This window comes from Aquila chrysaetos, chromosome 8, assembly GCF_900496995.4.
Source record: "Aquila chrysaetos chrysaetos chromosome 8, bAquChr1.4, whole genome shotgun sequence".
NCBI lineage: Eukaryota > Metazoa > Chordata > Aves > Accipitriformes > Accipitridae > Aquila > Aquila chrysaetos.
The window spans coordinates 12,217,251-12,243,084 of NC_044011.1; the positions used below are offsets into that span (position 1 = coordinate 12,217,251).

The 25,834-nt window shown below is 38.4% G+C and overlaps 1 protein-coding gene across 4 annotated transcripts in view; it reads left to right on the top strand.

Annotated features, from left to right (window-relative positions):
• GRM1 (glutamate metabotropic receptor 1) overlaps nucleotides 1–25,834 on the top strand; it is a 195,752-nt gene that overhangs the window by 32,485 nt on the left and 137,433 nt on the right. For all 4 annotated transcript variants that reach the window (XM_030023256.2, XM_030023258.2, XM_030023259.2 and 1 more), the window contains exon 3: nucleotides 8,208–8,457. In XM_030023256.2, the coding sequence (XP_029879116.1) occupies nucleotides 8,208–8,457 (250 nt within the window). The remainder of the gene's footprint in view (nucleotides 1–8,207; nucleotides 8,458–25,834) is intronic.

Genomic DNA, 25,834 nt, shown 5'->3' on the forward strand with positions numbered 1-25,834 from the left:
GCTGTCCCAGCTGTGTCCCCTCCCAGCTCCTTGTGCCCCCCCCCCTAGCCTGCTCACTGGTAGGGTGGTGAGAGAAGCAGAAAAGGCTTTGACTCTGTGTAAGCACTGCTCAGCAGTAACTAAATTTTCCCTGTATTATCAACACTGTTTCCAGCACAAATCCAAAACATAGCCCCATACTAGCTACTGTGAAGTAAATTAACTCTACCCAAGCTAAAATCAGCACACCCATGAAAACATATGATTGTGAGTATCTTGGTTCACAAAAATAAAATAGCCATTTTTAACTGTCAAAATTATGGGAAAAGGTCAGAAACTGAACACTCTGTGCCCTCAGGTTCAGAAACCAGATAACCAGTAGAAAAATGTTTTTAAATTTCCATTCATTCCATTATGTTCAAACCTTTATTCATAGTGGGGTACTTGTGTGTGTGATTTTTGATTGCTCAAGGTTGGCATCAATGTTTTAAATCTTGTGCTTGAAATGTGAGCTCACCTAATTGCATAATTGCCAAAGCATGAGCAGCGCTGAGCATATACCTAATTCCTTCTTTTTGAAATGTCTGCTCATATTAAAAAAAAGAGAATATTGTTCTCCTACTTTGATGTCCCTTCTGGGTATTCTTTCTATAACTATTTTTGTAAATGATTTTACTAACTGTAATATTCACATAAAGCTTAAAAAAAATACCGTTGAAACTTTATTCTTATGTTTACTTTCTCCAGCCTCATGAAGAAACATAAAAAATCTGTGACCCTTTGTTCAACCAATGCCAACCAACAGAACTAACCAACAGTTAATGTTAGGCATCACTAGATTATTTTTAATACATTCTGAAGAAAACTGGAAGCTCCTTACTGGTAAGTCATGAACAGAAAGACTAAGTTGAGCAAGTAAATTTGTTACAAGTACTGTATATCAGCCAGGTTTGGAGATGAAATAGTTCCATTAGAATATAAAACTCTAAAGCTCCTTGTTAGACACATAATAAATAAGCACTGGGTGTAGTCTTTGAATACATTTAGGAAAAAAAATATTGGCATAAGACCACATTTTAGCATATCTCTTATTAGGGAAGTGTCATTTAGCACTAATAATCTCATTACTTCAGGACTGACTTCACCTGTGCTTGTATTGCTGACAAGAATATCAATTAGTTGTTTAAGATGATGCACCTGCCTCATTCAGCATGAAGGCTTAAATAGAACCACTTTATTCAGTAACAGAGTTTTACTTTGGTTTGGGTTGTCTTTGCTGAGATAATACATTGCTATGGTGAGCTGTTGCCAAAATATAAGTACTTTGCAATTAATGGAAAAAAGAAAACTAGCATTTAATAAAATCATGTGGATTTTCTTGTTTGAAATATAGTTTCATTTCTCTGAAAAGTTGAATTATGGTAGGAGTAGTGTATTGTTTAATGGCTATAACAGTCATCTAAATTTACCCTTTCATTTTCTGTTTTTATTTTCTCCCTTGTACTCAGTTTGATTTGACTTCAGAAAATGCAAATACTAGTCTGGTCTCAACAGATCACTTTCTGCATTTCTAGAAGGGACTTAAGTTCTGAAGAAAATAGGCTGTAAGCACAGATGGCAGAGGTCTGTAGTGTACCAAAGATAACTCAGTTCATTCATTTAACACACCCTTCTGGCTTTTGTAAGGCTATAGTGCAGTTGCTTGGAAATCTCTGGTGAACCCAGAAAACTTTGCTAAGAGCGTTTAAAAGAAGACAGGGTGTTTACAGTGCTATTTGAATTTCTAATAATGAGTTGCCCTCCCCATAATTAAGGGACAGTGAGACCTCCACCCAGTGCAAAGTCGCTCCAGCAACGTCAAAGAAAAATAGCTAGGGAAATGCTGACTTCCGCAGAGCCATGAATTGGCCTGGGAGACAAACTGGGTGTGGTAAGGGGGTCTGTGATACCTATAGGTGGTAGCAGGCTAAAAGCAACTTTAGAACTGAGGAGCTAGGTGGCTGGACTTGATCCAAGCGACAGGGAGCAGTGGACAATCCAGCTAGTCTCCAGGAGAGTAGTGAGTATCTGTGATGTTCAACCTGTATTAAACTGTCCTTATGGGTCAATGTTGGTAGGACTTGTTTCTCTCTTCCTTAAAGCCTTTGTACTTAAAGAAATAGGAATAGCTACTTCAGCATTCTTTGTAAGGCAATTTTTTTTTCTCATTTATCTGTAAAGTACTTAAAATAAGAGACAGAGTTTTCCTTTTAAGCTTTGCAGTTAGACTGGGATTTTAGGTCTAGTGAATCTTTTTCTTTTGGTATTTTCTCCACTATTTTGTCCTGACTGATAACAGAACTGGAGCCTACATCCATGCAGAATTCTTCTTATTGTAAAGTGGCTAGTCCTTTAGGGTTTGTGAGGTGCTCTCATAGCCTAACTCACCTGCTCTGAAGTTGTCCCTTAAAAACACTTGAGGTGAGATATACTCAGTGAAGAAAGAAAATGATGTTGAGAAAGCTATCTGAACTCTTGTCCTGGTTTTGGCTGGGATAGAGTTAATTTTCTTTCTAGTAGCTGGTATAGTGTTATGTTTTGGATTCAGTAGAAGAATGTTGATAACACACTGATGTTTTCAGTTGTTGCTAAGTGGGGGGGGAGGAAGGGAAGTGAGTGAGGGCCTCTGTGGTGCTTAGTTGCTGGCTGGGGTTAAACCATGACAACTCTGAAAAGAAACTGTGTGGTAAAGGGCTTTAGGTGGCAAAGTGGACATTAAGTGAAGAGGGTTCACTGAAAAAGGAAACACAGTTCCTACTTGGAATAACTGATAACTGGTAAAATGCAGCCCCTCCTGACATCAGTGCGATTTTAGCCTTGAAAGAGATACTGTAGGGAAACAGGGATGTGTTTGATCTTTGCCCTTTCCATGTTGACAGAGAAGTCTGGCAGAGGAGGGATGGTGGCAGTTCAGTGGTCCTGGAAGCTGTGTGCCAACTGAGCTGCTTTCTATGAGTGTAGTACTTATGCTTGGGATAGACCAAAACAGCACACATGGGCAGATCCATTTCTACAACTTTTCATTTTTTGTCAGTCTGATACATTCAGGGAATAAATGTAGACTTTGTCTTTTATTTTTGACTCTCCCAGTCAAAGGTGTGGACAAATAGGTATAAGTGGCTGAATTATTATGGTTTTGAAAGTGACTGCTTGTCATCTGAGACACATTAGCTGATTATGTATGTGTTCCCAACCTGTTACTAACATACTAGTTTAAATCTGATGGTTGAACTTTTTAGTTTTAGTTTGTAATGGACTACGAGTATGCACATGATTTTTTTAATAGGGTTCAACTGATAAGAAATACATTTAAAATGAGATAACGTGATCATTTTCTTATTAACTGACCCCATTCAAAGATGCCCTTGTGGCACAGGGAAACACAGGATGTTATAGAAGAGAAAACCGGCACTTGTTTTTGCCTTTTTTCTTTTTTTTTTCTGTTCAGTGGTCCAAAACCTTCCAGTCTTCCTAGGCTTGTATTTGACAACTGTGCAGTTACTGTCATATTTGATATTATCACTAGTTTTTACAAATTAGTTATTGCAACATATCAGGAAGTAAATTAATAATCAGATGATGTCCTTGCTCTCCTCTTCACAAATAATCTGCCTTTGCAGTAGAGAAGCCTTTGAGTAGTTATTTCGTGCTGTTATGTCATGCAGTGCTCTTGTTCTCCTCTTATTTTCTTCCTGCCAAAAAGCAGTTAATTAGCTGAGGAAAAGAGATGTCTTATAGTTAATACTGAACACTGAAACAAACTTCATACCTCCAGCAATGTATCTACAAGCTTGGGAGAGGTGAACAAACAGATCATAATGCTGAGAGAGGAAAGAAGAGGACAGGGAATAGTTTCTCACTTTTTATTTGTGAAAAGGGAGACCTTCCTGTGATGTGACTTGTCTCTGTAGTACCCTGTGGTGAAGCTAGACTTTGTGGTTGTCTTACTGATGTGCTTCCTTTGCTGTGTCTTTGCAGGGTATATGGGGTTTTGTGTTCACCTTTCATCTAGATTGTGGTTACTGCTGCTGTTTAGAGGAATAAATGCAGCAAATAAACCTCTAATGGTAAGGTATAGGTGACCTCACCGAAAGGGTATTGTTCATGGCCCAGATAAGTAAGGTATCTCTTGCTCCCTGACTTTTGTAATTTAAGTGCATTGGAACATTCTTCCAGGCACAGTCCTCTGCTGTGAGTTTTTGTTGCTGTTTTTTGTAGGTATGTCTCTAAAGGGGTCTCTAAAAAGTAGCTATTTCCTATTGACACTGAAAGCAGAGTGAGAGAGAACAGTCTCCGTCTTCCTCTTCAGCATTATTGTTTTCTTTCTCTTTAAGATTCTTTTAAAATAGGTGCTAGCCTATATTTCAAGGGAATGTTCTCTGCAGTGCAAATATGAACGGTTCATATTTCCTTATGCTCCCCCACAAATAATCCTTGAATGAAATCAAACATTGATTTATGCAGGACACATTGTTTTGGTTTTCGTTATAAGCCCCCTGAAAACACAGCACTTTCGTGTGGCTTGGGAAGACCCACACAGCTGCTCTGTGCATCCCTTAAGATGATGATTTTCAGGATTCTCATAAGCATCTCATTGCTGAGGCTACATTTCTGCTCCATTTCATAAATGAAGAATAAATAGTTCTCTTGACAAAGAGAATGGGGGCAAATTTGCCAAGCAGCTATAATAAAAAGTAGAATATAAACCTTTTAAATGGAGCTCATGGGTTCTGCTCCCCCTATTGCTCAAGTGTTAATACAAGCAAACAGTGTTACTTTCAGTGTAGTTGTGGCACAAATGTAATACTGTCTCACCGAAGCAATTTATGAGGCTAAATTTTTAGTACTTTCTTCTTTTCTCTGTCTTCTGTTGATCAAGATAACATCTTTGATTTTTACTCCTACAGCATCTTAATGTTTTTGTTAAGATATTTAATGCATGGAATGCAACGAGTGAGAATAATTCCCACTACATGTAGCTCTTGCCAGCATCTTCAGATATGTGCATCCCTCTCAGGAATGGCCTTATCTAGGATTTTTACAGTGGTGAAGCAAAGCTCTTGGGCACTGAGAAGAGTGTCATGAAAATCCTCTTAGTAAAGTTGCAGCCATGCTAGGGTTAGAATTTACTTTTACACTGCTGTACAGACTCTGCTTGAAATGTATAAGGAAAATATCTTGTTCTCTGAATAGCGTACAAGTTGAACAGAGCTAAAAAAAAAATAATTAAAAAAATGTTAAAAATTAGCAAGGTATTGTGGGGCTCAAAGTATGTTACTGGCTCACCTAGTTTGGGGCACATGTCAGAATGAAACTGAGTTGTTTGTAGCCTCACAATAATACTTTTGCTTTTCACAGCTGATCCTGGTAACACAAGGCAGTTGCAGATAAGATTGGATCTTTTCTTCAATGTCTCTTTCAAAGGAAAACTGGTCCTCAGGCCATGGCCCTGTTGTAACTCTTCACTGACTACCTCTCACAGATTTCTTTCATTAGATGTTTCCTCTCTCAGCTGTTGCATGTGTGTGGATTGAAATGCATGTACCCACTAAGCTGGTACAGATGGATATGTTCTTGGCTGTTGCACAGAATTAATCAGTGTTTTCTATTCTATATATGCTCTTACATTGCGCACATCCTGGTAGCTGAGTGCATTGAACAATGTATCTAACATCTGTCACACATTCATTTTCTCCCTGATCCTTTCCCCTGGAGTGGGAAGGTGTGCAGCAGGCTGTCTTGCTTTGGGAGCATGGCAAACAGACCTTGAGAGGATCTCCTGGGTCATCAGGTTTCATCTCTGGCTGTTGCAGGCATCTATGTTGTATAATGCTCTTGTGAGCTGATCAAGGTCCAGTCTAACATCAGATTTCTTTCTTTGTGCTGCTATTCCACTACTTTTGTATGAGGGTTAGAAAGCTTTCATTTTCAGGTTCTGATTGTTTCTGTCTTGGTTTTTTTGCTTATTTCGTCTTGTGTCAATGTTGTTCTTGATCTTAATTAGCTTTTTTTTTCCTTCTAGGCTGTTTATCACACTTACTGAATTTATAGGCAACAATCTTACTTCCTCTTAGCCTATATTTTGGTAGGTTGTTGCACTGTTAGTACAGGTGTGGCTATGTTTGAGAATTGTTATTCTGTCAAAATTAAAGCTGAGAAAAACCATTTCAAGTGGATTTAATATTTCATTTCTTAAAAACATTAACTTGAATTACAGCAAAGTTAGTGCTGTACTGATATATGAGAAAATTCCATACTACCTTAATATTTAGGTAGGAAAATTACTACATTAATTTTCTAATATGCATTGCCTAAACATCTGAAAAGATTCAGTTTAGTCCCCTGGCTCACCTTAGGTAAGACTTTAAGAATAATCCTACTGGTTTCAAATGAGTCTGTGTTGCACAAAGTTCCACATGAAATTGGGAAATATATGCTAATTTCCTTCCAAAGCAAAGGTCCCTTTCCTTCCCAGGTCAGTCTGGGACCTGAGGCAAGTCATAAAAGCAGTATGGCTCAAACTGCCCAGCCTCAGGTCCTGGGGTAAGTCCCTTGGTGACTGCAGGTTATGGCCTATAAATATATGGAAATGTGTCCACCTGTGTCCTTCTCAGCATATGAGAAGCCCTATATGAGGCCACATCACTTACCCAAGTACAGGGTCATGGGATGGGGCTGCTTGGTGGTGTGTTCCCACCAGGCACAGCTCTTCCTCTCTTCTCCCTTCCCCACAGCCGTGCAGAGCCATGGCATTGCTCCTGCTCTGAAGCATGTCTGGCCTGCAGATAAAAAAGCAGACTGACCTGCTTGCTGTATCTGGTTTCAAGTCACAGACTTGAAAAGAGGCCATTCTGTTGTGCTGCAAATTTGTGAGAAACTAGGGCGGTTCAGTGCAAAAGGCTGGGGAACTTGAGTTTTGTTTGACACTAGACCTGGCAGGTTTGGCTGCATCCTAGTATGACTATGGCTGTCATGGTGTGTCTGCATAGTGTGTCTCATCTGTGGCAAATGATCCCTGTTTCTGGAAAAATGCTCTTATTTCTACTGGATTTATAAAGAGTGCCTGAACTGTCTCTTGCTGAATTTTCTCTCTGGTGGCTATACCTTTTGAGTTGTGATTTTTTCTGTGGAGGAAGTTAGGCTGATTCAGAAGTCTTCCTCTTTGCAATTTGCTATTTCAAACTATTGCTGCAAAGGGGGAAGATGGACTTCTTTAGTCACCCCTTGCTTGAAAAGGTCTGGGTCTAGAAGTGATCAGCATATCTGATGTTACTCCCTCAATAAATTAAGCAAATGTTATGGGATGGATAGCATAAAATTAATGCTTCTCTTTTTGAACCATTTCTTGTTGCAGTTAATAGATGGGTTTTTTTTGTAATCCATCTGCTCCTCTTGCCTGATTGATGTTCATCATAAATACTGTGCTCTGGCAGGCATAAAATATTCAAAGAAAACTTGAGATTTCACCTGTCTCCATAGCTGAAGGCAGTCTGAGTTTTGTAAAGCTGTTGACTTGGCTTCCTAAATGTATAAATAGAAAAGTGAAGGGAATTTGAGAATCAGCTTTGATATTGTCTGGACCATGAAGTTCGAATATTTCTGTATTAGGAAGAGTTATTTCTGAAATTCTTACAGATAGAAAGTCTGCTATTCCAAGAGAAACATCAAGCCTAAATTTTAACTGTCATGAACACTGGTCAGTCAAATTAGTGTAAGTGGCTTTCAAAATGCTACCAGATCAGTGTGTGTTACATTTACATCCATCTTTCATTCAATTTTCATTCATGCGTGAACTGCATGTGGTACCAGAACAGCTTGGAATAAAATCCTTTTTTTCTTTACTGTGACTGTTTTCCTGGACTAGCACAACTGTGATTTTTGCCATAGAAATATTAATAAAATTTAATGTCTGAGCTGGTTTTGTCCCCTTTTCAACCTATCCATCCCTTGTTTGCCTTTAATATCCACTGGTAAATCAATGTAAGAAAAGAAACTTGCAGTCTCCAGGTCAGATACATGGATATCTTATTGCTCCACTGAACTCTGAGTATATTCACTGTGGTGGATCTCCTTTGCTTTTCCTTCTGCTAATGCTAGTTGATTTTTGCGAGGAAAACTATCCCTTTCCCATCACAGCCCCCCTTAATTGGTTAAATGCATGATATAATATGAACTTTTTTTTAAAACAGGAAATTATGGGGAAAGTGGAATGGAAGCCTTCAAAGAGCTGGCTGCCCAAGAGGGTCTCTGCATTGCTCACTCTGACAAGATCTACAGTAATGCTGGGGAAAAGAGCTTTGATCGCCTGCTCCGCAAGCTGCGAGAAAGGTTACCCAAGGCTAGAGTGGTGGTTTGCTTCTGCGAGGGAATGACGGTGAGGGGGATCCTCATTGCCATGAGGCGCCTGGGAGTGCTTGGGGAGTTCCTGCTAATTGGAAGGTAAGGCTCAGTGTGATTTCTTTGCCTGTCCTCTCCCTCTTGTCCTGCATACAGTCCTTTCATTTCAGAACCATGCAACCCAGGCTACCTGTAATTTCCATATTTACTTGTCTAATGAATGAAAAGAAGTGGCAAGATGGTAGAGCAGATCTCGGGAAAGGGTTGTGAAGATGTATGACATCTTAATTGGTGGTGTTAACTTTTGCTGAAGTAAATGTTAATTACTAACTCTTTTATATGGATATATGACATTAGTGCTTTTGTGCTTCTGCTCACTCTAGGGGAATGTTTCCTACACAGATTTTTAGAACCAAAGTAGGGAGTGAAGAATCCTGGTTTCAGAATGTGATCTGGAAGTGTGACATGTGACAAAATTTCATGTGTTCCACTAAAGATGTCTCCTGATAATTTGAAGCCCCAAATTACTGAATGGTTTTGATTACCTGAACTTTTTTACAGTCTTATAACTACAACCTGGCATTCTCAGTTGTACACTTTGTTCTGATCTTTGCTGTTGGAAACTAGGGTGCTGGTATTACACAGACTTGTTTTTTAAAACATCAAACTTGCTGATGGCCAAGTCAGTATGTATGTGTGGTTTTGTATCACCAGAGTAACAATGCAGACCTGTATTGGACAGGCAAAGGCTGTCTTTATAAAAATGAGAATGGTTGCTTTATTTTTCTAGAATTTATATTTGTAGATATTCACTGAAATATGGTCATTTTACTTCTATCACATATAGTCTATCCACATTGCCATTTTTGTGATAGTTCTTATTTTGAGGTTTCTTTGACTTTCACCTTGATTTTACAATGTCTTTCTGCCTGGTTTTCTGTTTCAGTGAATCTTGCTCAGATGATGAGGGCTGACACTTTCTGTGTTCTCTGTTAGATTGATAATGTCTTTTTTAACCTTCTGTTTACTCTTTGTTTCTTTCTTATCTATTATTTAAACATCATTCCTTCAAGGCCTTGATGGTTGTCTCCATACCTCTTTAGCCTCTGTTGCCTTTTTATTCTGCTGTCATTCTGATCTATCAGACTTTTGTGTCCCTTTCTTTCCCTAAAGTCTTTGTGACTGTCACTCTCATGACTAGGATGCTCTCTTTTTGCCCTGTGCTATAATATTGGTCTCTCCCTGACTGTATTGCTCTTAAAACCCCACAATTATGATTTCTGTAAGTCAGATAGCTAATCTGGCCTAAGTAATAATCTGAAAGCAATCAATGTCTCTCCCTTCATTGTTTATTTTTCTTGCAGTCTTTGATTGCAATCTATTTAGACCAGAGACTGTATCTCTAGAAGTGTGTGTAGATAAGATATAACACATTTGGAAAACCATCAGCATTAAAATGAAACAGAGTAAGATGGTATTGAAAATGGTATTATATTCTAGGTTTGTGCATGTGCTTTTTCATCTGCATCATTCAATATGTATCATTTGAAATGAATAATGGAATGTTTCAGAACTGATGTGTTTTAAGTATGTTTTTTCAGTGAATAGAAGAAACTAACTATAACAAAATTAGTCTGGGTGACAGCACCCCTGGTCTCTTTGTAAATGCCCTCCAGCTTTAGGCAATACTGTGCTTTCTTCATGTATTGTTGTCACTCTGTAGTGGTGTCTTACTGTTCACCTGATTTTGGTGCTCCCTCTTGACACTGTCCAGACAAAGAGCCAAAGGAAATCAGTCTCCTACATTAAGCACCAAACCTAGGTACTTTGGTGGTACAAACCTTAGTTTCCTACTAGGCCATTTACTTGATCCCCTACTCCATGGATGTGTGGAACATTTCAGCTTGAAATTTTGACTACAAGCCTTTACCAAGCATTATGCTACTCTGTTTAGTTCTATTGTTTGTCTCAGAATCTGCCCAACCGTGTTGCTCTGAGCTTTTTGTCAGAAATTCTCACCTATTAAATACTAATAATGGAATTTCTTTGGAAATCACAATGCGTTTTTCAGGTAGGCTTTCCCATACCCTTCTTTTATGCTGGTAGTTGAGTATGGGAGACTCCTTTTTTTTAGCACTGGGTGGGCCGTTCCAATTGTAAAACAGGCTGGCTATTGCTTGGCATAGTCTGGATTGTGCCCAACAGCTGGTTGAAATAAAAAATATTATAGGGCTTGCACATGTTTTATATGTGCTTGCAGAACTAGAAAAGACATTTTCTTTGAATTGTCCTAATTAAGTGATTTTAAAAAATGGCAAATCTAACAAACTTATTCACAAGTAAGTTGCAGCGAAACTGCAGTGCTATGAATTTGGTCATCTATATACAAACAGGAACTAAGGCACGCATTAACATCATTCTGACATGCTGTTTAGTCTTTTTTATTCAAGTACCCAGCTAAGCAAAAAACCAAAAGCCTTTTAAGAACATTCTTTTGAGGGAAGTGGGAGTGAATGTGAAATCAAGTTTTTTTGCAATAATGAGCTAAACAAAACCTTTAATTTACCCACAGGTTTATTATCAGCCACACTGTATCAACCCCATACTCTGCTCTGACTCACTGCGAAGAGGAAGCTTTTACAAAGGGACACCTGGCTAAATAGCTCTCTTCCTGCTATACCTTCAATATTGCTATTGATCAAAGCAGAAAGGAACAGCTCAGCTTAACTAAATTGAAGGTATCAGAGAGCTGGGGACTAAATTTGACTTCAGTTTAATCTGGGAATGATACATTGGGAATTATAGGGGGTTACATTGAGCCAGGACTGGCTTATCAGATACTGGGGACTCTTTTGGGATGGGCTGACCCTTCTCAGGCATGGAGTTAGGACCTTATTTGTGTCGTATCTGAGCAAGTGCTCCCCAATTGAGACTGGAGATCTAACTAGAAGTTCAGCCTCCTTTGCTACTGGGAGTCTGTTGTATTAGTGAGAAGAAAGGGAACTCCTATTTCTGAATCTGGAGGGAAGATGGGATTAAGACAGGACAGGAGAAGAGGTTACAATCCTGCCTGAGGGAGAATGGCACATGTTTGGAAATCGATATGGTGTCCAAATGTAGTGGAGAGTTCAGTGAGAAAATTTATTAAGCTATGAAATTAAGGATGATAAAGCTTTAAAAAGTGGCTGATAATCAAAGGGAAAGGAGAAGGCAAAAATTGATCAAGGCTTTGTATAAAAACAATGATTGGAATAGTATTGGAGTAATCAAAGGCAAAAATTATGCTAAGAAAATAAACACTACTCTTAAGGGAATTCAGGTGATGGCTCTTTTAGCAGAAATTAGTTTTGATGTGAAGAGATTATGTGGAAAGATGCTCAACATCATGTGTCTAATCATGTTTATGCAGGCCCCTGGGTTTTATATTAATTAATAAACATCAATTAGGTTTTGTGAGAATCTTGCAAGATTGATGAATCTCCTTTATATCCCCTGGTATGATGAATCAAGACAAGGCATGTAACTGATTTTCCAGCATCTGTGTGGTTAATGCAAAGCAAATGAAAGACGCAAACAAAATCCCCAATTTTAAGAGTTACTCTGAGATCATTGGAGAAGAGACTTGTTAGATAAATAGCTGGAAATGAAAATGCTCTTTTGCAATTTGATGATCTCTCAAGCTCCTATGCACAATGGTTTGTGTAAATGTATGAGGAACTTTAGGAAGGAAGGGATATATTGGTGCACATGCTGTTTTTCAATATAACACTTGGTAATGGACTATGTACTGCTTCTGTAGGCTTTCCAATGTTTTATGGTGTCCATTAATATTGCTCTATGGGCCGTTGTAGAACTATGAATTTTAAGTGTTGGCAGGGTGACCTCTCCTGAAAGTTTGGACACTTGGCAGTGAAGATATGGTTGGATTCTCTGGTGTGAACCCAGTGCATGACAGAGGGCAAATCAGTTCTTTTTCTATATCTAATAAAACCCCTTTAGCATAGGGTGACAGAGTGTTCAGGATGCATAGTGTGATGAAATTTTTCCTGACTGCCTTCCTTTCACAAGCCAATATTAATAATGGTGTTTTGGGCATTTAACTTCACACTTTCTAAAATATTGACAAGGCATCGTCAATGTAAGCTGTTTGGTCCTATTATCTGACATTGCTGGATATGTGGAACCTGATTTTGTCCAGGTGTAAGCGTAAACAACTTGTTGGTGAGTTGACAGAGAAGTGTGCCCTGATACAGTGAGTTCCTGGGTGGCAGGGTGTGGGGGAGGATTTGAGCAGGTGCCTTGGGCAGTTATCACCTTCCAAAACCTGGGATTTTATGCCTGAACAGGCATGTAATACCACTAAATTGGTGCATGAGTTGACAGAAGCGCCTCGCCTACCTGAACGAGACCCATCAGTTCCTTGCACTGTGACTATGGAGCCTCTGTTCAGCTCCATCAGAGCAGAGGAGGGAGGGCCTTTACATCTGAGGACACCATGGTTAAGACAGGCACACAAACCCTATCTACAGTAATCACCCCACTAGTCAAAAAGAAAGACTGGAAGCAGAAATTGACAGGTCCATAGCATCAATTAGTAAGAGAGGAGGAGGAGTGATCAGGAAGCTGGTCCTTCAGCAAGGAAACAGGAGAAGGAGGTGACAGAAGTCACTCTATAGACAGAAATCACCTGGTCCCTGAGTGAACTTTGAGATATGTGGAAAGACTGTGTCTGCCAGCTAGGCAAATGGATTGCTGCGTGGTTGCTCAGATGCTGGGATACTGAGGCTGACAGGCAGGAATTAGAGGGTAAGTAAGGGTAGTCTGAGTGATAAAACTCATAGTGGTTTGAAAGCCTAAAGTAAAGTTGACAACACAAGTGGCATGCTGACAAACAGGAAGATAGTAATTTAAGCAGCAAGAGGTTTACTTTTCATGCTGTTTACAGCAGGAAGAGGACTGTTTTATCTGTCTGGTACCTCTGTGGCCAAAGATGCTCAGAATGACTGTTACTAATGAGTCTGTTGCTGTTGAGGCTCCAAGTTAGTGGAATACTCTGTATTTAAATAGATGTTTAGATGTGATCAGAGTTTTAGCTGGGTTTGGATTCAAATTGCTGGATTAAAATTCAGGTAGATCCTGTGAAATGCTGAAATCATTCATGATCAATGTTCAAATACTTTCAAAGTGTAACTGAAGTTGGCTGTTAAGCAAAATATTGTTAAAGAAGATAGTTCCACCTGGCAACATCAGCCCATTTCCTGAACATTATCAAGGTTGGTAATAGGATCCATTGCTAATTTTGAAGTCTGGAACCTGAGCACATGTCAGTCTCTACAAATTTGTATTCCTTATCTGTGGTTCAATTTGTAGTTGCAGTCTAGCACCTGTTAACTATGATGGGAATTTATAATCAGTGTGGATGAAAACAGCATTACATGATAAAAGACGACCACGAACAAGGATGTTTTGTTTACCCTCTAACCTAAAATAACATTAATCCATGTTAAAATGGGATTACATGTCAAGTGCCAATTAAATAGGTGTATATTAGAGCAGAACTGCATTTGATTTGAGTTTCTCTGTAGTTTGCATTTAGAGCTCATGAATAGCCATTCCATGGCTATTGCTTGTTGACAGTGATGAATTAGATATAAGATTAAGGTTTACTTAGCTGGGATTTTAGAGAGCACTTCTGTGCTGATCTTAACAACAGGAACAATGTTCACATATTCAGAGACAAGAAAATACAAGAAATGTTCCTGTTGTTTTTGATGGTAAAATGGGATTTAAGTATTACAGTGGGCAATTTTTAAAATGTTTTTTTTTTTGTCTTTTCACTTCTTTCTCTCTTCTATGTGACCTGAGCAAAACTAGGTTTTGGATATAATCAAACCTATTCTTTTCACATGGACATCCACAATTAGTTTCAAAAACATGTATTAACCCTTAGACATTTCTATGGATACACTAGATGCTGTTTAAGGATGACGTTTTCAAAAATTGTAGGTGAGATATTGGTGCTTTTGTAAATGTTACTCTATTTTATTACCCCCCCCCCCTTTTTTTTAGTAACTCAAAATGAGACAGTGTCTGCTTTAGGCACTAAAAATAGGTACAAAATAGTAAATTTCAGCCATGGTCTCTTTATGTTATTCCTAGTTCTTCACAGAAGACTTTAACATGTAATTTTCCAGTATGGTGCTTGCTAAAGTGAATCTACTTTAGAGGAAACAGATCACATCACTAACAAGTATGAGACTATTCCAGCAGTCCATGTGAATTCCTGTTCCAGATTGTCCAAGAGAGGTCCCATACTGACAGACATGAAATACTAGGTCAAATAGCTTGAAGACATAGGAAAAAGCCCAAACCCTTCATCACAATCTTTCCAGGTTGATTTTCCCATATGATCTTTAGAATTGTCTGTCCTTACATGCCTATGTATCCAAAGACTGCCTGAAAGGATTGAGTTTATAGGGATTTAAGGTTGTAGGCCACGCAGATATGAAATGGTATGTTTAAACTGTACTTGAGTGCTTGCAGACTATTTGTGGTAAGAAATAATTCACAGAAGATGATATTTAGATTAGGTGAAGCTTTGAATATCTTTTGTTCTTGGACAATGGTCATAGATCACTTTTGATTCCTGTACAGGAGTTTGAAAGAAAAACAATATCCAGGCTATTATTCAGAAGAATAGATGTATTTGTATGGATTGTTAATATAAACATTACAAAAAATAAATACAACACTTTACCAAAAACTGAATACACACATAAGACTAATTAAAGTGGAAGCAGTATTGATTACTACAATACAAATTTGTAAGTTAAGATATTTTAATAAAGTAAATACCTATACAGCTTTTTAAAGTGATATGAAAGGTTGCTGAGTTAACAAATAGGACATGTGAAAACCTATTTGAAGGCAATGTACACTTTTTGATGGTAGTTATTAATGTAACTTTTTCATAAATGTTGATTGTATGGAGACAAGAAAAGGGACTGGGCTTTTCCTGTTTCTGAATGTGTAGTGCAATCGATTATCAAGGCAAAGTAATGCTATATTTCACTTGCTTAAGTTGCTGGAATAGGAGAGGAGACAAAAGCATACAGCTAAGTATCTTGAAGTGCAATACAAAATGTGACACTTAAATCTCATGATGGTAAAACTTGTGGGGACAAAACCCTCTTGTTTCTCTGGATTTCTGGTAAAAACTTCCATGATTCTGAGGCAGTTCATGCTGCTTACTTAGCAAAGGAAAGCTAAGATTTGGTTCAGTGTTTCAAATTGTCTTGGTGTGGATTCTGTGCAGAGTTATCTAAGCTAGTAATGTCCAACAGAATGCAAGGAAGGAACAACCTTGACAAATAATTTACCTTTAAATTTTCTGCAAAGTCTTCCAACACTGAAAAAGTGCAACAATTCAATGTCTGCTTGTTTATGGATTAATATGGACATTAGAATCATTGAGTTATTACATACTGCTATGTGTTGTAGATGGATTATTTATTAGGTGGCATATGTTTTATTATGCCTCTGTAGAAACCAGTAGCTGGATGGCTGCTGCTCAGCTGGAAGAATATGCTGTACTTTTATGTGAGTGAATCATATTGAATGATGCTACTTCAAGGGTCTTTGCATAATTTACTTAGGGCCAGGCTTTTTCAGGCCTGTCTGTGTGAAGCTAGGATTCTTTATAAATGGTCAGGAAACAAAGCAGTTCATATTTCTACTGACAACAGTTAAAATAAGACCCAAATACTGTGAACTCTGGAATTTCTGCAGTTTACTTCTGGTGCTTTTCAGTGCTCAAACAGAAATGTAACTTAATGCAGTTCTAGTAAAAACATGAGCAAAACTCTCCTTCAAAATATAAAGCTCCATAATTTTTTTTAGGATTAATTTCTTAATTCTAAACAGCAAATTAATCACCTTCCCCCCCCCCCCCCCCCCCCCCCCAAGAAAAACAGAAACTAAAGGTGAACCTTTCCTGGAATACTTTATTCATTATTATTTAAGAATAATTATTTTCATGTTTCCTGCCAAGTCTTGGTATAAAAGTAGTTTTTCCTGCTCCAGTGTAGAAATATATATCATCCCTGTTAATAACAGTTCCAGTCCTTGAACTACTAGAAAATGTTGCCATTAGGGGTAAATTGTTGACTGAAGGTAATCAGAATTGCCTGACCTACGTTCATACAAACACATGTTCTGACAGGTACAAGCCCATCAAGGAAAAAATAATTTAGGTTGCAATTTAAACACCTTTCTACTGAATCCTGGAAAGCAGTGACTGAAAAGCTTTAGAGTTCCTGTGAATAATCAGCTGGCTGCGTTTTCAGTGCAGCAATTTACTGTTTGTTTAAGCCTCTGGCTCATTGGCCAGAGAAGGTAAAATAAAGAGCAGGCTACAATGTTGTGGGGAAAGACCATATATTTCCATATACTACTTGATTTTCATACATTTTTCCCTTTCCTTTCATAAATGCCCTCAACCTAATGGCCTTGCTGGAGAACCCTTGGTACCTTTCCAAGGCTGGTAAATGTGCCCAGCATTCAGCAGTCTGGGGAGCTGAATTCATCTGAAGGGAGGCTAGCCCTGGAGCATCTGTATGAATGTACGATGGGGAACTTTTAGGTCATGCAAAGGTTGTAATCTGGCAGCCAAATAAATAATGTTTTTAATGCTGAAATTAAACTGGAATCAAGGCAACTGGCCCATGGTGGTAGATCCTTAGTCTGTTGCTTTTCTGCTAAAGTTTTCAGCCAAGACAAATCCTTTCATTTCTGAAGCATAGTGGTGCTTTAGGACCTGACATGATGTTAAGAACTTGTTTTGCAAAGTCAAAGCTGGCTCCTCCATGTTACTATTGCCTCTTCTGCACCACCAGTCTGTTTTGATGTAGGACTGAAAGACTGCAGAACTGGCCAGCTCTTGCCCACAGTTCACATCAGTCACTACTATCTGCATCTTAGTTCAGTTATTTGTACCTCAGAGACAAAGAATCAAAAAATTTTGTTTCAAAGCCTTGCAAATTCACTGCTGCCTGATAACTGACCTGGCACTTGTTTAACTGACTTTAAACCATATGCATTATTCACTGTGAGCTATTTGTGGGTAAGCTTTGGTACCTAGGACTCGCACAGTTATTTTCCATGCTGGTGATTTGACTGTATTTATTTGTTCTGTGGGGAGTAAGTTTAAATTTTTTCCTCCTGGCCCTCTTTTCCTCAAAGGCTGGAGGGATGCAATACAAGTCAGAGTTAGAAAGAAAAATATATTACGGTTGTTTAGTTTCATAGAAATGGAACATGTTATTTTTCTGCTTCACAGAATAAAACCAAATTCTTTGGTTTCAATCCAAAGAAGGCATTGCTAAGAAGATGCTGAATATCAGCTCTTGCATGTTAACATGAGGATTAGGAAAGCTGCATAATAGGTCAGACTTAAGCACTTCTGTATGCAGAAATGACAACCTGAATGTGACTCGAGTTAGGGTTTCTGCTGATTTCTCACAGCAGGTTGAGTCATTGTAAGTTGCTGTTTCTAATGGGATATCTCTAAATTTTCTCTACTTTTCCTCTAATGCATCTCTGAATATACACTTTTATCTACCTCCTTATTGTTATAGACTAGTTGCATTCTTTAGTTGTTCCTTGCATGCTGCATTTTGTTCCTTGCATCTTTATCCATCCTTTCTTGGTCTTCCTGTTCCCATTTACTTGAATCTCAAGACTTTCTTGCCAATTAACATACTGAACTCTTCAACACCTGCCACCATTATGGGGCTTTTATTTTTTTGTAGTAAAGAGTCCGCACTGTCGGCATAACTTCCTTTCTGTGAAGTCAGGAGGAGTTTTAGCATTTTCTTAATCAGAAATGGAGATAAGCAAAACGTGCTCTTGAAAAACCTACTCATATTACAGAGATACTTGGGGAACAGGTTAATTTCATAACTCTTCTACCTTATCTATTTGCTCCTATTATGTTAGGCAGATTGGCTTTCTACACCCTTTTTTGGAAGTGTCACCCAAAGCCATAATTAAATAAACCTAACAATTTAGGAATGATGTATCCTCTTTTTGTTTGTGGATGTGCAATAGCTGTCAAAAAAAAAAAAAAGAGGACCCCCCCACCTCAAAAGTAGCTATGCAGCTATGTAAGAGTGGCAGTTTTATTGTTTTCAACTCTTCTTGATGGGACTTTGCATCACTATTGCTGTTAACAAATGCTTCATACTGTATTTTTTTATCACATTAACCACTATTGCCTTTACAGACCTGAAATTCATATTAACCACTATTGCCTTTACAGACCTGAAATACTGTAAAGGTAATTAACTTGAATCTGGTCTTGCATGTTATCATCAATTTTAAAACTAAATTCTGAGGATAGGCAGTGGTATAAAGAGAAAAACTAGGCACATGTTCTGACTTTGAAGACTGGCAGTTGATCATTTTCAGAGTTGGAAACTGAGTAAATGTGAGTACTTACCGAGAGGTAACACTGTAAGCAAATGAACCAGATGCTGAAGTCTATTGAAAGTACCACTGCTAAGGCCAGTGCCCAGACTGATTTACAATGGAACTCCTAGAGTACAGAATTAGATGCATTAGCCTGCATGCATTGCAAATGAACTTGTCTCAGCAGTGTGATTACTATGTATGTTAAATGAACCCAGAGTGGGAATGGAGAGTTAAAGTCTTCACAAGAAACTTGCCACCATTTCTCTGGTAAACATGAGAATAGAAATAGAGGACGACAGAACACAATAATGTCTCTTGATACCTCTGTTGTCTGACTGATTTATTTTTTCTGTTTGCCATTATATTTGTGGAAAAACTCACATGGGAAGACTTAACTCAAGTAATTGCACAACCTGCTACTCCAGCAGGGTAAGAGTTGCAGTTGTAGAGAGATGGAGGCAGAACTAAGCAGGAAAGGTAAAGGGCTAAGAAAGGAGAAGAGGTGGTGCTAAATTGTGAGAAAGAAAACATACATTGTAGGAAGAAGGCAAATAGAATGGGAAAGTGTGAGAGGATGAGTTATAAGAGTCTGTATGTAAGAAAGAGATGGTGAGTGATGGAGTTTTGGTTTCAGGCAATGAGTATTTATTCTAATCCAGATTGGGATGTGTTAAGATATATGAAACAAGCTGAGTCTCTATAAATTGCACAAAAGGAATGGAAGCAGAATCATGACTCCAAACTGGAGAAAGTGGTGGACTGCTAGCCCATCAGGATTCTATACAAGAGTGCTTCTGTTGATACTGAAGCTTTCCAGCAAAACACCAAGGGCTGAATTCTGTTTTCATGGTGCTGTGAATCATGAATAACCCTCTGGACAATAGTGCTGTTAAAGTGAGTGTGAAATGAGAATAACTTTCTGATACAAAGTGGTTACCTGTTAAAACAGAAAAATGTCTGTGTGTTCTAGGATTGTGTTTCTGTCAGTGGTGAACATCCAGTGTATGCGATTCAAATGAAGATCTTCTGGTTTTTTTTCTTCTCTGTGAAGAAAAATATCTCCTGGGAGTATCTGCTGACTGGCTGATTTGTTTCAAGCCAAATGATTGATGTTCCTTGTAATTTTCATCCTTGGTATGGAAATTACAGATGTTGTGCTTGTTTGTTAATGTCTGATTCTTGTTTAAAGCTTTCTAAGCTATTTAATTCCACAAAAAGTCAGTGGTGTCTGTGAGTTCCACACATTAGTCTGAATATAAGAGGATGTCTTCTGTGTACTTTACACTTGCTGGCTTTTAATTGAATCAAGCCTTCCTAATGGAAAAGGGAACAGGAGTCTACCTGGATTCATTTTCATCATTTATATTAGACATAACATCATGTTTGTCCTCATGCCTCTTTCTAACTAAATGCACTGTTTTTAAGGTTCTGAAGACTACAGATGCTTTGGGGAAGGGACAATCTTTTAGGTCTGTGCAGTGTCATACACAGAGGAGGGACCTTGGGTCACGGCTGGGTTTGCTGTTCCCTACTGCAACTTGTGCAAATAGTAATAATATTTTAAAACTGAACAAAAATTACTTAGGAAAGTATGTACAGGAAAGACCAAACACCAAGCAGAAGGGGGGATTTTTTCTGTTTTTAAAAGATGCTGTGGCATTGGGATAAATTATATGTACTTACTAAAGCCCCATTTTGAGATTGCATGGGGACTATGGCCTTACTGCTTAAGTGGAGGTGTTCAGGATCAGCATGAGCAGCTGTACCACTTGTCCTGATGACCGTGGAAGGAGGTTGTCTGGCAGCCTGGAGGGGAGAGTGGCTGTATCAAAGTGCTGTGGTTCTTTCAGACTGTATGGGCATATTGAGTAAAGCTTCAGTTTCTCTGACAGAGCTCCAAAATCAGATACAGCAAAGTGATGGAGACCTACTTCAAGTTGTGCTCCTCTTCTGGCTTGAGCCAGTGAAAGTTGAAGTACAGAATCTAGTCCTTGATCTTTTAAAAACTTAAGTTTTCCTTAAGCCAGAGCCCTTGGATTAGAGAAAACTATTTTTGTAAGCCACTTGTAATATTCAGAGCTCTGTGTAATCTATGACTCTGAGATTGCAGTTTCCACTGCAGAACTAGGCTTTACAGTCTAAGAGTTGCTGTTTCACTGCCAGACATTTTACTGAATTCAAATTTACTTTTCTGTTAACCCCAAATCACTTTTTGTGTCCCCAGGCATTCAGAGCTTCATGTACCTGCCCCTTACCTGTCCAGATGCTCCAGCTCTCTGCTCTGGCAGCCTCTAAAATAAACTGCATACATTGTTAATGCCTAAGTCTGCAGCATAGTGAAAGCTGAAATAGTGGAGACTGTAAGAATAAATTTAATTTAACATAAACCCAAGACATTTACTGTTGTATTGACTGCATTATTCCATGTTGTATATAACTTAATATAAAGCTCTGTGATTAATTTAAATGAAACTGCCACAAATTTTCAGACTGAGAAGCAGAAGGAGCCTTGCTATGTAACTGAAATCCCCCCCATAAGGTAGTGATTTACATCCCTCTTGAAGGAGCCAGGGTCTATTGACCATTATGGAGTATATGGGGAGCTAAATGATGGAGTAAACATACAGAGGGAGAAACAGCCGTACAGTGCTCTAGGTGATATGTATCTGCTTATCTTGGGTTTACAACATAGGAACTCAATTTATGCTGCAGTGGGTAGTAGTCAAGGCGAAACAAACCTCAGAACTAAGGTCTTTGAAAGGTATGCATCTCCAATTGCTTTTTTCCCCCACTCTCTTTTCAAGGAGGTGTAGGAATGATAAAATTCGTCATCTTTTTGAAAGTTTAGTGGCTGAACCAAACATTCTGGAGGCAATGCTTATAACAAGCTGAAACAACTTTTAATGACTTTAATAGTTTGTTTTCTTTTCTCAGCAGGAAGAAAAATTTTATTCTTTGCCAACCTGAAATGTTTTTGTTAAATCCAGAGCAATGTTTTTGATTTCAGAACAAATATGGTATTTCAAAACAAAGTCAGAATGTTCCTATTTTGAAAATATTGAAACTATTTCTTCTAGAGAATGTCAAAATAAATTGTCATAATATTTAACCCTCTGTGCTTTCCAAGATGGTGAATAGCTTTGATGTCCCCACAAATGTAATTTCCAGCAGATGTATTCATCCATTTCTTTGTAGTTTTAGTACTGCTTTTGAAATCCTTGCTGATAGTGACTCCACAAATCAAAATCTCCCACCATTTTCAGTAGTCTGAGACTCCATCCTGTTCTCATGGATAATGATAGTAGTACAAACCTCCAATTTTTTTCCTCTGAACTACACAAACACAATATAATACTTATATACACTCAAGTCCTTAGGACTATGGGACACTGCAACATGCTTTCTCAGCAGCATGAGATACCCTGAGCATATGAAATCCATCATCTGTATTGGCTCCCCATAAAACAGTGACTTGGCTTCAAAATCCTTACTCAAGGTTCAGCTTTCCCTTTATCCTTAAGGAACTTGGTGATCTTTGACAAATATCTACAAGACACCTGAGGTCTTGGGCTCAAAACTGTGGTCAATGCCTTGGTCAAAACGGCAAAAGGGAGTTTTCTGTAATGGTGTGAAGCAGTTCTGTGCAAAATACAAAGCTTCTGTCTGAGACTGGCCTTAGGATGTAGAGTATAAGGTATGTGACTTAAGTGTTGTCTTCCCATGCATATATTTTTATGAGTATTGATGGGAGAGCACAGAATGAACACTCCCTAAACAAATAACTTCCTAGCAAGCAGCTGCAAACGTGCATTGCAACAGAAAAGCTCCATGATACATACAATGCTCTACCAGCAAGAGAAGACAGCCAGAGAGGAGGTTGTTCAGGCTCACAGTCCTCCTGTTAGAGGTTAGGCTTTTCCTGCAGTACCTGAGCAAGAAGAGCAGTCACCCTGAGCTCTCTAGAGATGGATAAGTTGCCTTCTGAAGGGACCTGTCTGTCTGTCCATCCCTATGTCTCCCTGCTCCACTGGCTACAGGGGCAACACATATCCAAAGTCATGCAAGAGAAATCCAGACCTCTGATTCAAGCATCAGACATGCAGCTTTGAAAACATTTATACAGAGAGAAACAAACAGGTTTTCTGTGAAACACTTCTGCCTTTCAGGGCAGAAAAGGATCCCGTGCTGACAGCATCAGCTCTGTTGCTGAGGAAGGAGGGAATTTTGTCAGTAAAGAGGCGATAACCTCATTTCTCTTACCCCTTGGTAACAGAAGGGTCTCTGGTAAAGTAGATGAGAGCTAGAGGTCACCTTTTGGTGTAGTTTTGTTTATCTTGGATAAACAATATAAAAAAACCTTTGTTCGTCTGGGAGATATGGTGGTTCCTCCCATGTGGGCTTCCCACTTCTGTCCTCACATTTCTTATTGGGTTGTATGGGCCAGGGCAGGGACAATGTTCTTGTTCTGCATAGATTTGTTTAAAAAAAGGCAGCAAAGAGTGAAAACTTATGTTAGGAATTCTGTAAATGGGCTTGCACACCTTCCCACTTAAACATCATGTCTAGTCTTTCATTTTCCTGAATCTCCTCATGCTCCCTTTTTCTTACTGTTGTTGGCCATAAGCGTGTGTGTGTGCATGTGCACATCTCCTTTCTTGACTTGGTCATTTTCACATTATGCTTACTGATTTAATTCCCCTTCACTAACTTATTGTTTTTTCTCAGATTCTTGTATTTTGTCTCTGTGTCACAGCTGCCTTTTTTTCCTCCCTAGCATCACTCCACTTCACAAATTCTGGCTTACTGAACCTGTACCCTGCACACTTAAACCTTCCTGTTGATTGACAGTTCAGTTCTGAGGTGATTACAGGCACTGTGGTACAAATACCCGTAGAGATCATTGATAGGCAAAGCTAGTGTCCCTGTTGGTATAATTCTTGCTGTCTTAGCCTAGTGATGTTTGACTGAAGTCAGACTGTATCTGGCATGAAATAGGGTATAGAACACTTCTTTCCTGGATGTTCTGGTACTATGAAACTAGTCATGGCCCTTTGAAGGCATTAACTGAATTTTGAATTGTAGTTCCTTTAAATGAAAACTGATCCCATTTCTAGTAATTTCAAACCAGCTTGTACATCATATAAATTATCTTCTATGTTGTTAATTTTTTTTTTCTTTAAATTGGAATAAAATGCTGAGGGATACTGTTCTGGGCAGTGGAGACACCAGTGACATTGGAAATACTTATTTCAAAAATGTTGAAGCTAAGAAAAAAAAAAAAGAATTCTTAAATCTGAACTTGAATTAGGCTCTGGTTTTTAATGATTATTCCAATATTTGACATTTATGTCTTCACAGCTGTTATACTTGATGTATGATAGGAAAAGGTAAAGATTTTCCTATTACCAGATCCTCGTAATAAGTAACGAATTTAAGTTAATACTGTCCCTCAGTTTTGACAACATGCTAACCCGGCTGGCTGGTTATTTTGTTTACTGTTATCCCCACATCTAATGGTGAATTTACACCCCAATCCTCTAGCTGCATAACACAGAAAAGTAGTGACCATCCATAGAAATGGAGCTCCTTTGGGAACAGAGGAGATCACTCAGCTGCTTACCGCAGCTACCACAAATTAAGTGTTTGGAAAGCAAAAGAAGCAGATTGGTTCCAGGTTTAAAAAAATGTGTTTGTTTTGGCAATGGCCATTTGCAGAGAAGCCACTCATTGTGAACCCCATGGTGTCTCATATAGGATCCAGTGTTAACAGATTTTAAACACAGTGAGAGTGAAGAAAAGGGCTACTCCTCGGTAACTTATTTGACTTGACCTTGCAAAGTCAAGGAGTTGCTGTTGCTCCTGTTCAGCAATACTCTTAAGTGTAGGGTTAAAGATCCACAAAATAACATTTTGGTAAATGTCTGCCTGGTTACTGTCACACAAAAATGTGAGACTTCTATAGTGATCTAACTTAAACATTATAGAGAACACACATGATCTTGGGTTTAATGTTGATTACTTGAAAGGACTTCAAAAGGCAAAGGTAATTAGAGGTCGTGTGGTCATTATGGAAAGTATACACTTATAATTTAACCTTATATTCTGGACTACAAAATAGGTTATTACTAGTATGAAATGTAAGCAATAAGATTATATTAAAGTTTAAGAAGAAGCACAGGATGACATTTAGTAGGGTAGCAAAGAATGAATGAAGTTATAGCCAATATATCTTTAGCTTGGCTTTAATCCTGCCAATTGAGATGACTGGAAAACACAGAAGGGAAGAAGATTCAGAAACAAGAAATAAGCTGAGACTTGTCAGTCACGAAGGTCAGAAAATCAGCTTGATGAAAAAGCCAGTAATGTATTTGTAAGCAGTGTATAGAATACAATGATGTTAGATACAGATATGTTAGTTATCCTTGAATACATAAATTAAGTATTCATGCTATGCAGTAGCTGTGGAGGAGAGCGATGCAATTTTATATATCAGTGATAAAATGTTAAGAGGTTTCTGGAGACAGTATTCTTCAGGCTTTGAACCTGCATTTGTGCCTTGGTCCCTGTCTCCCGGTGCATCAAGATTTGATTTGTAATTTTGTTTCTGAATTCAGGTCATTGAGGTAACATTTCTTTGTAATAAGTAGGCTGTCCATTTGTGATTTTTCAAGACAGAATTTGATTTTGGTCTAATCTTTTTCTTTCTCTTATATTGTCTGTATAATCATATGTTCCATACTGCTGACATGCGATCTCCTTGTCGTAAGGGGCTGTTGTATCTCATTGTTAATAACTCACTCTATGCTATGTTTAAGGTTTTATTTAAATTCTTTTTTGTCCCATGCTTTAGGAACTCATCTTTCTGAAGGGTATACTCATTGAACTTTCACAGTTTCTTTTATTTCCAGAGTATATCTTGTGGCCAAAAATCTGATGATGGTTTGAGAGAAGTGTATGTCTACACACTAAAATATTTATTAGCCAGTATACAAATTTGTGTCAATAGAAT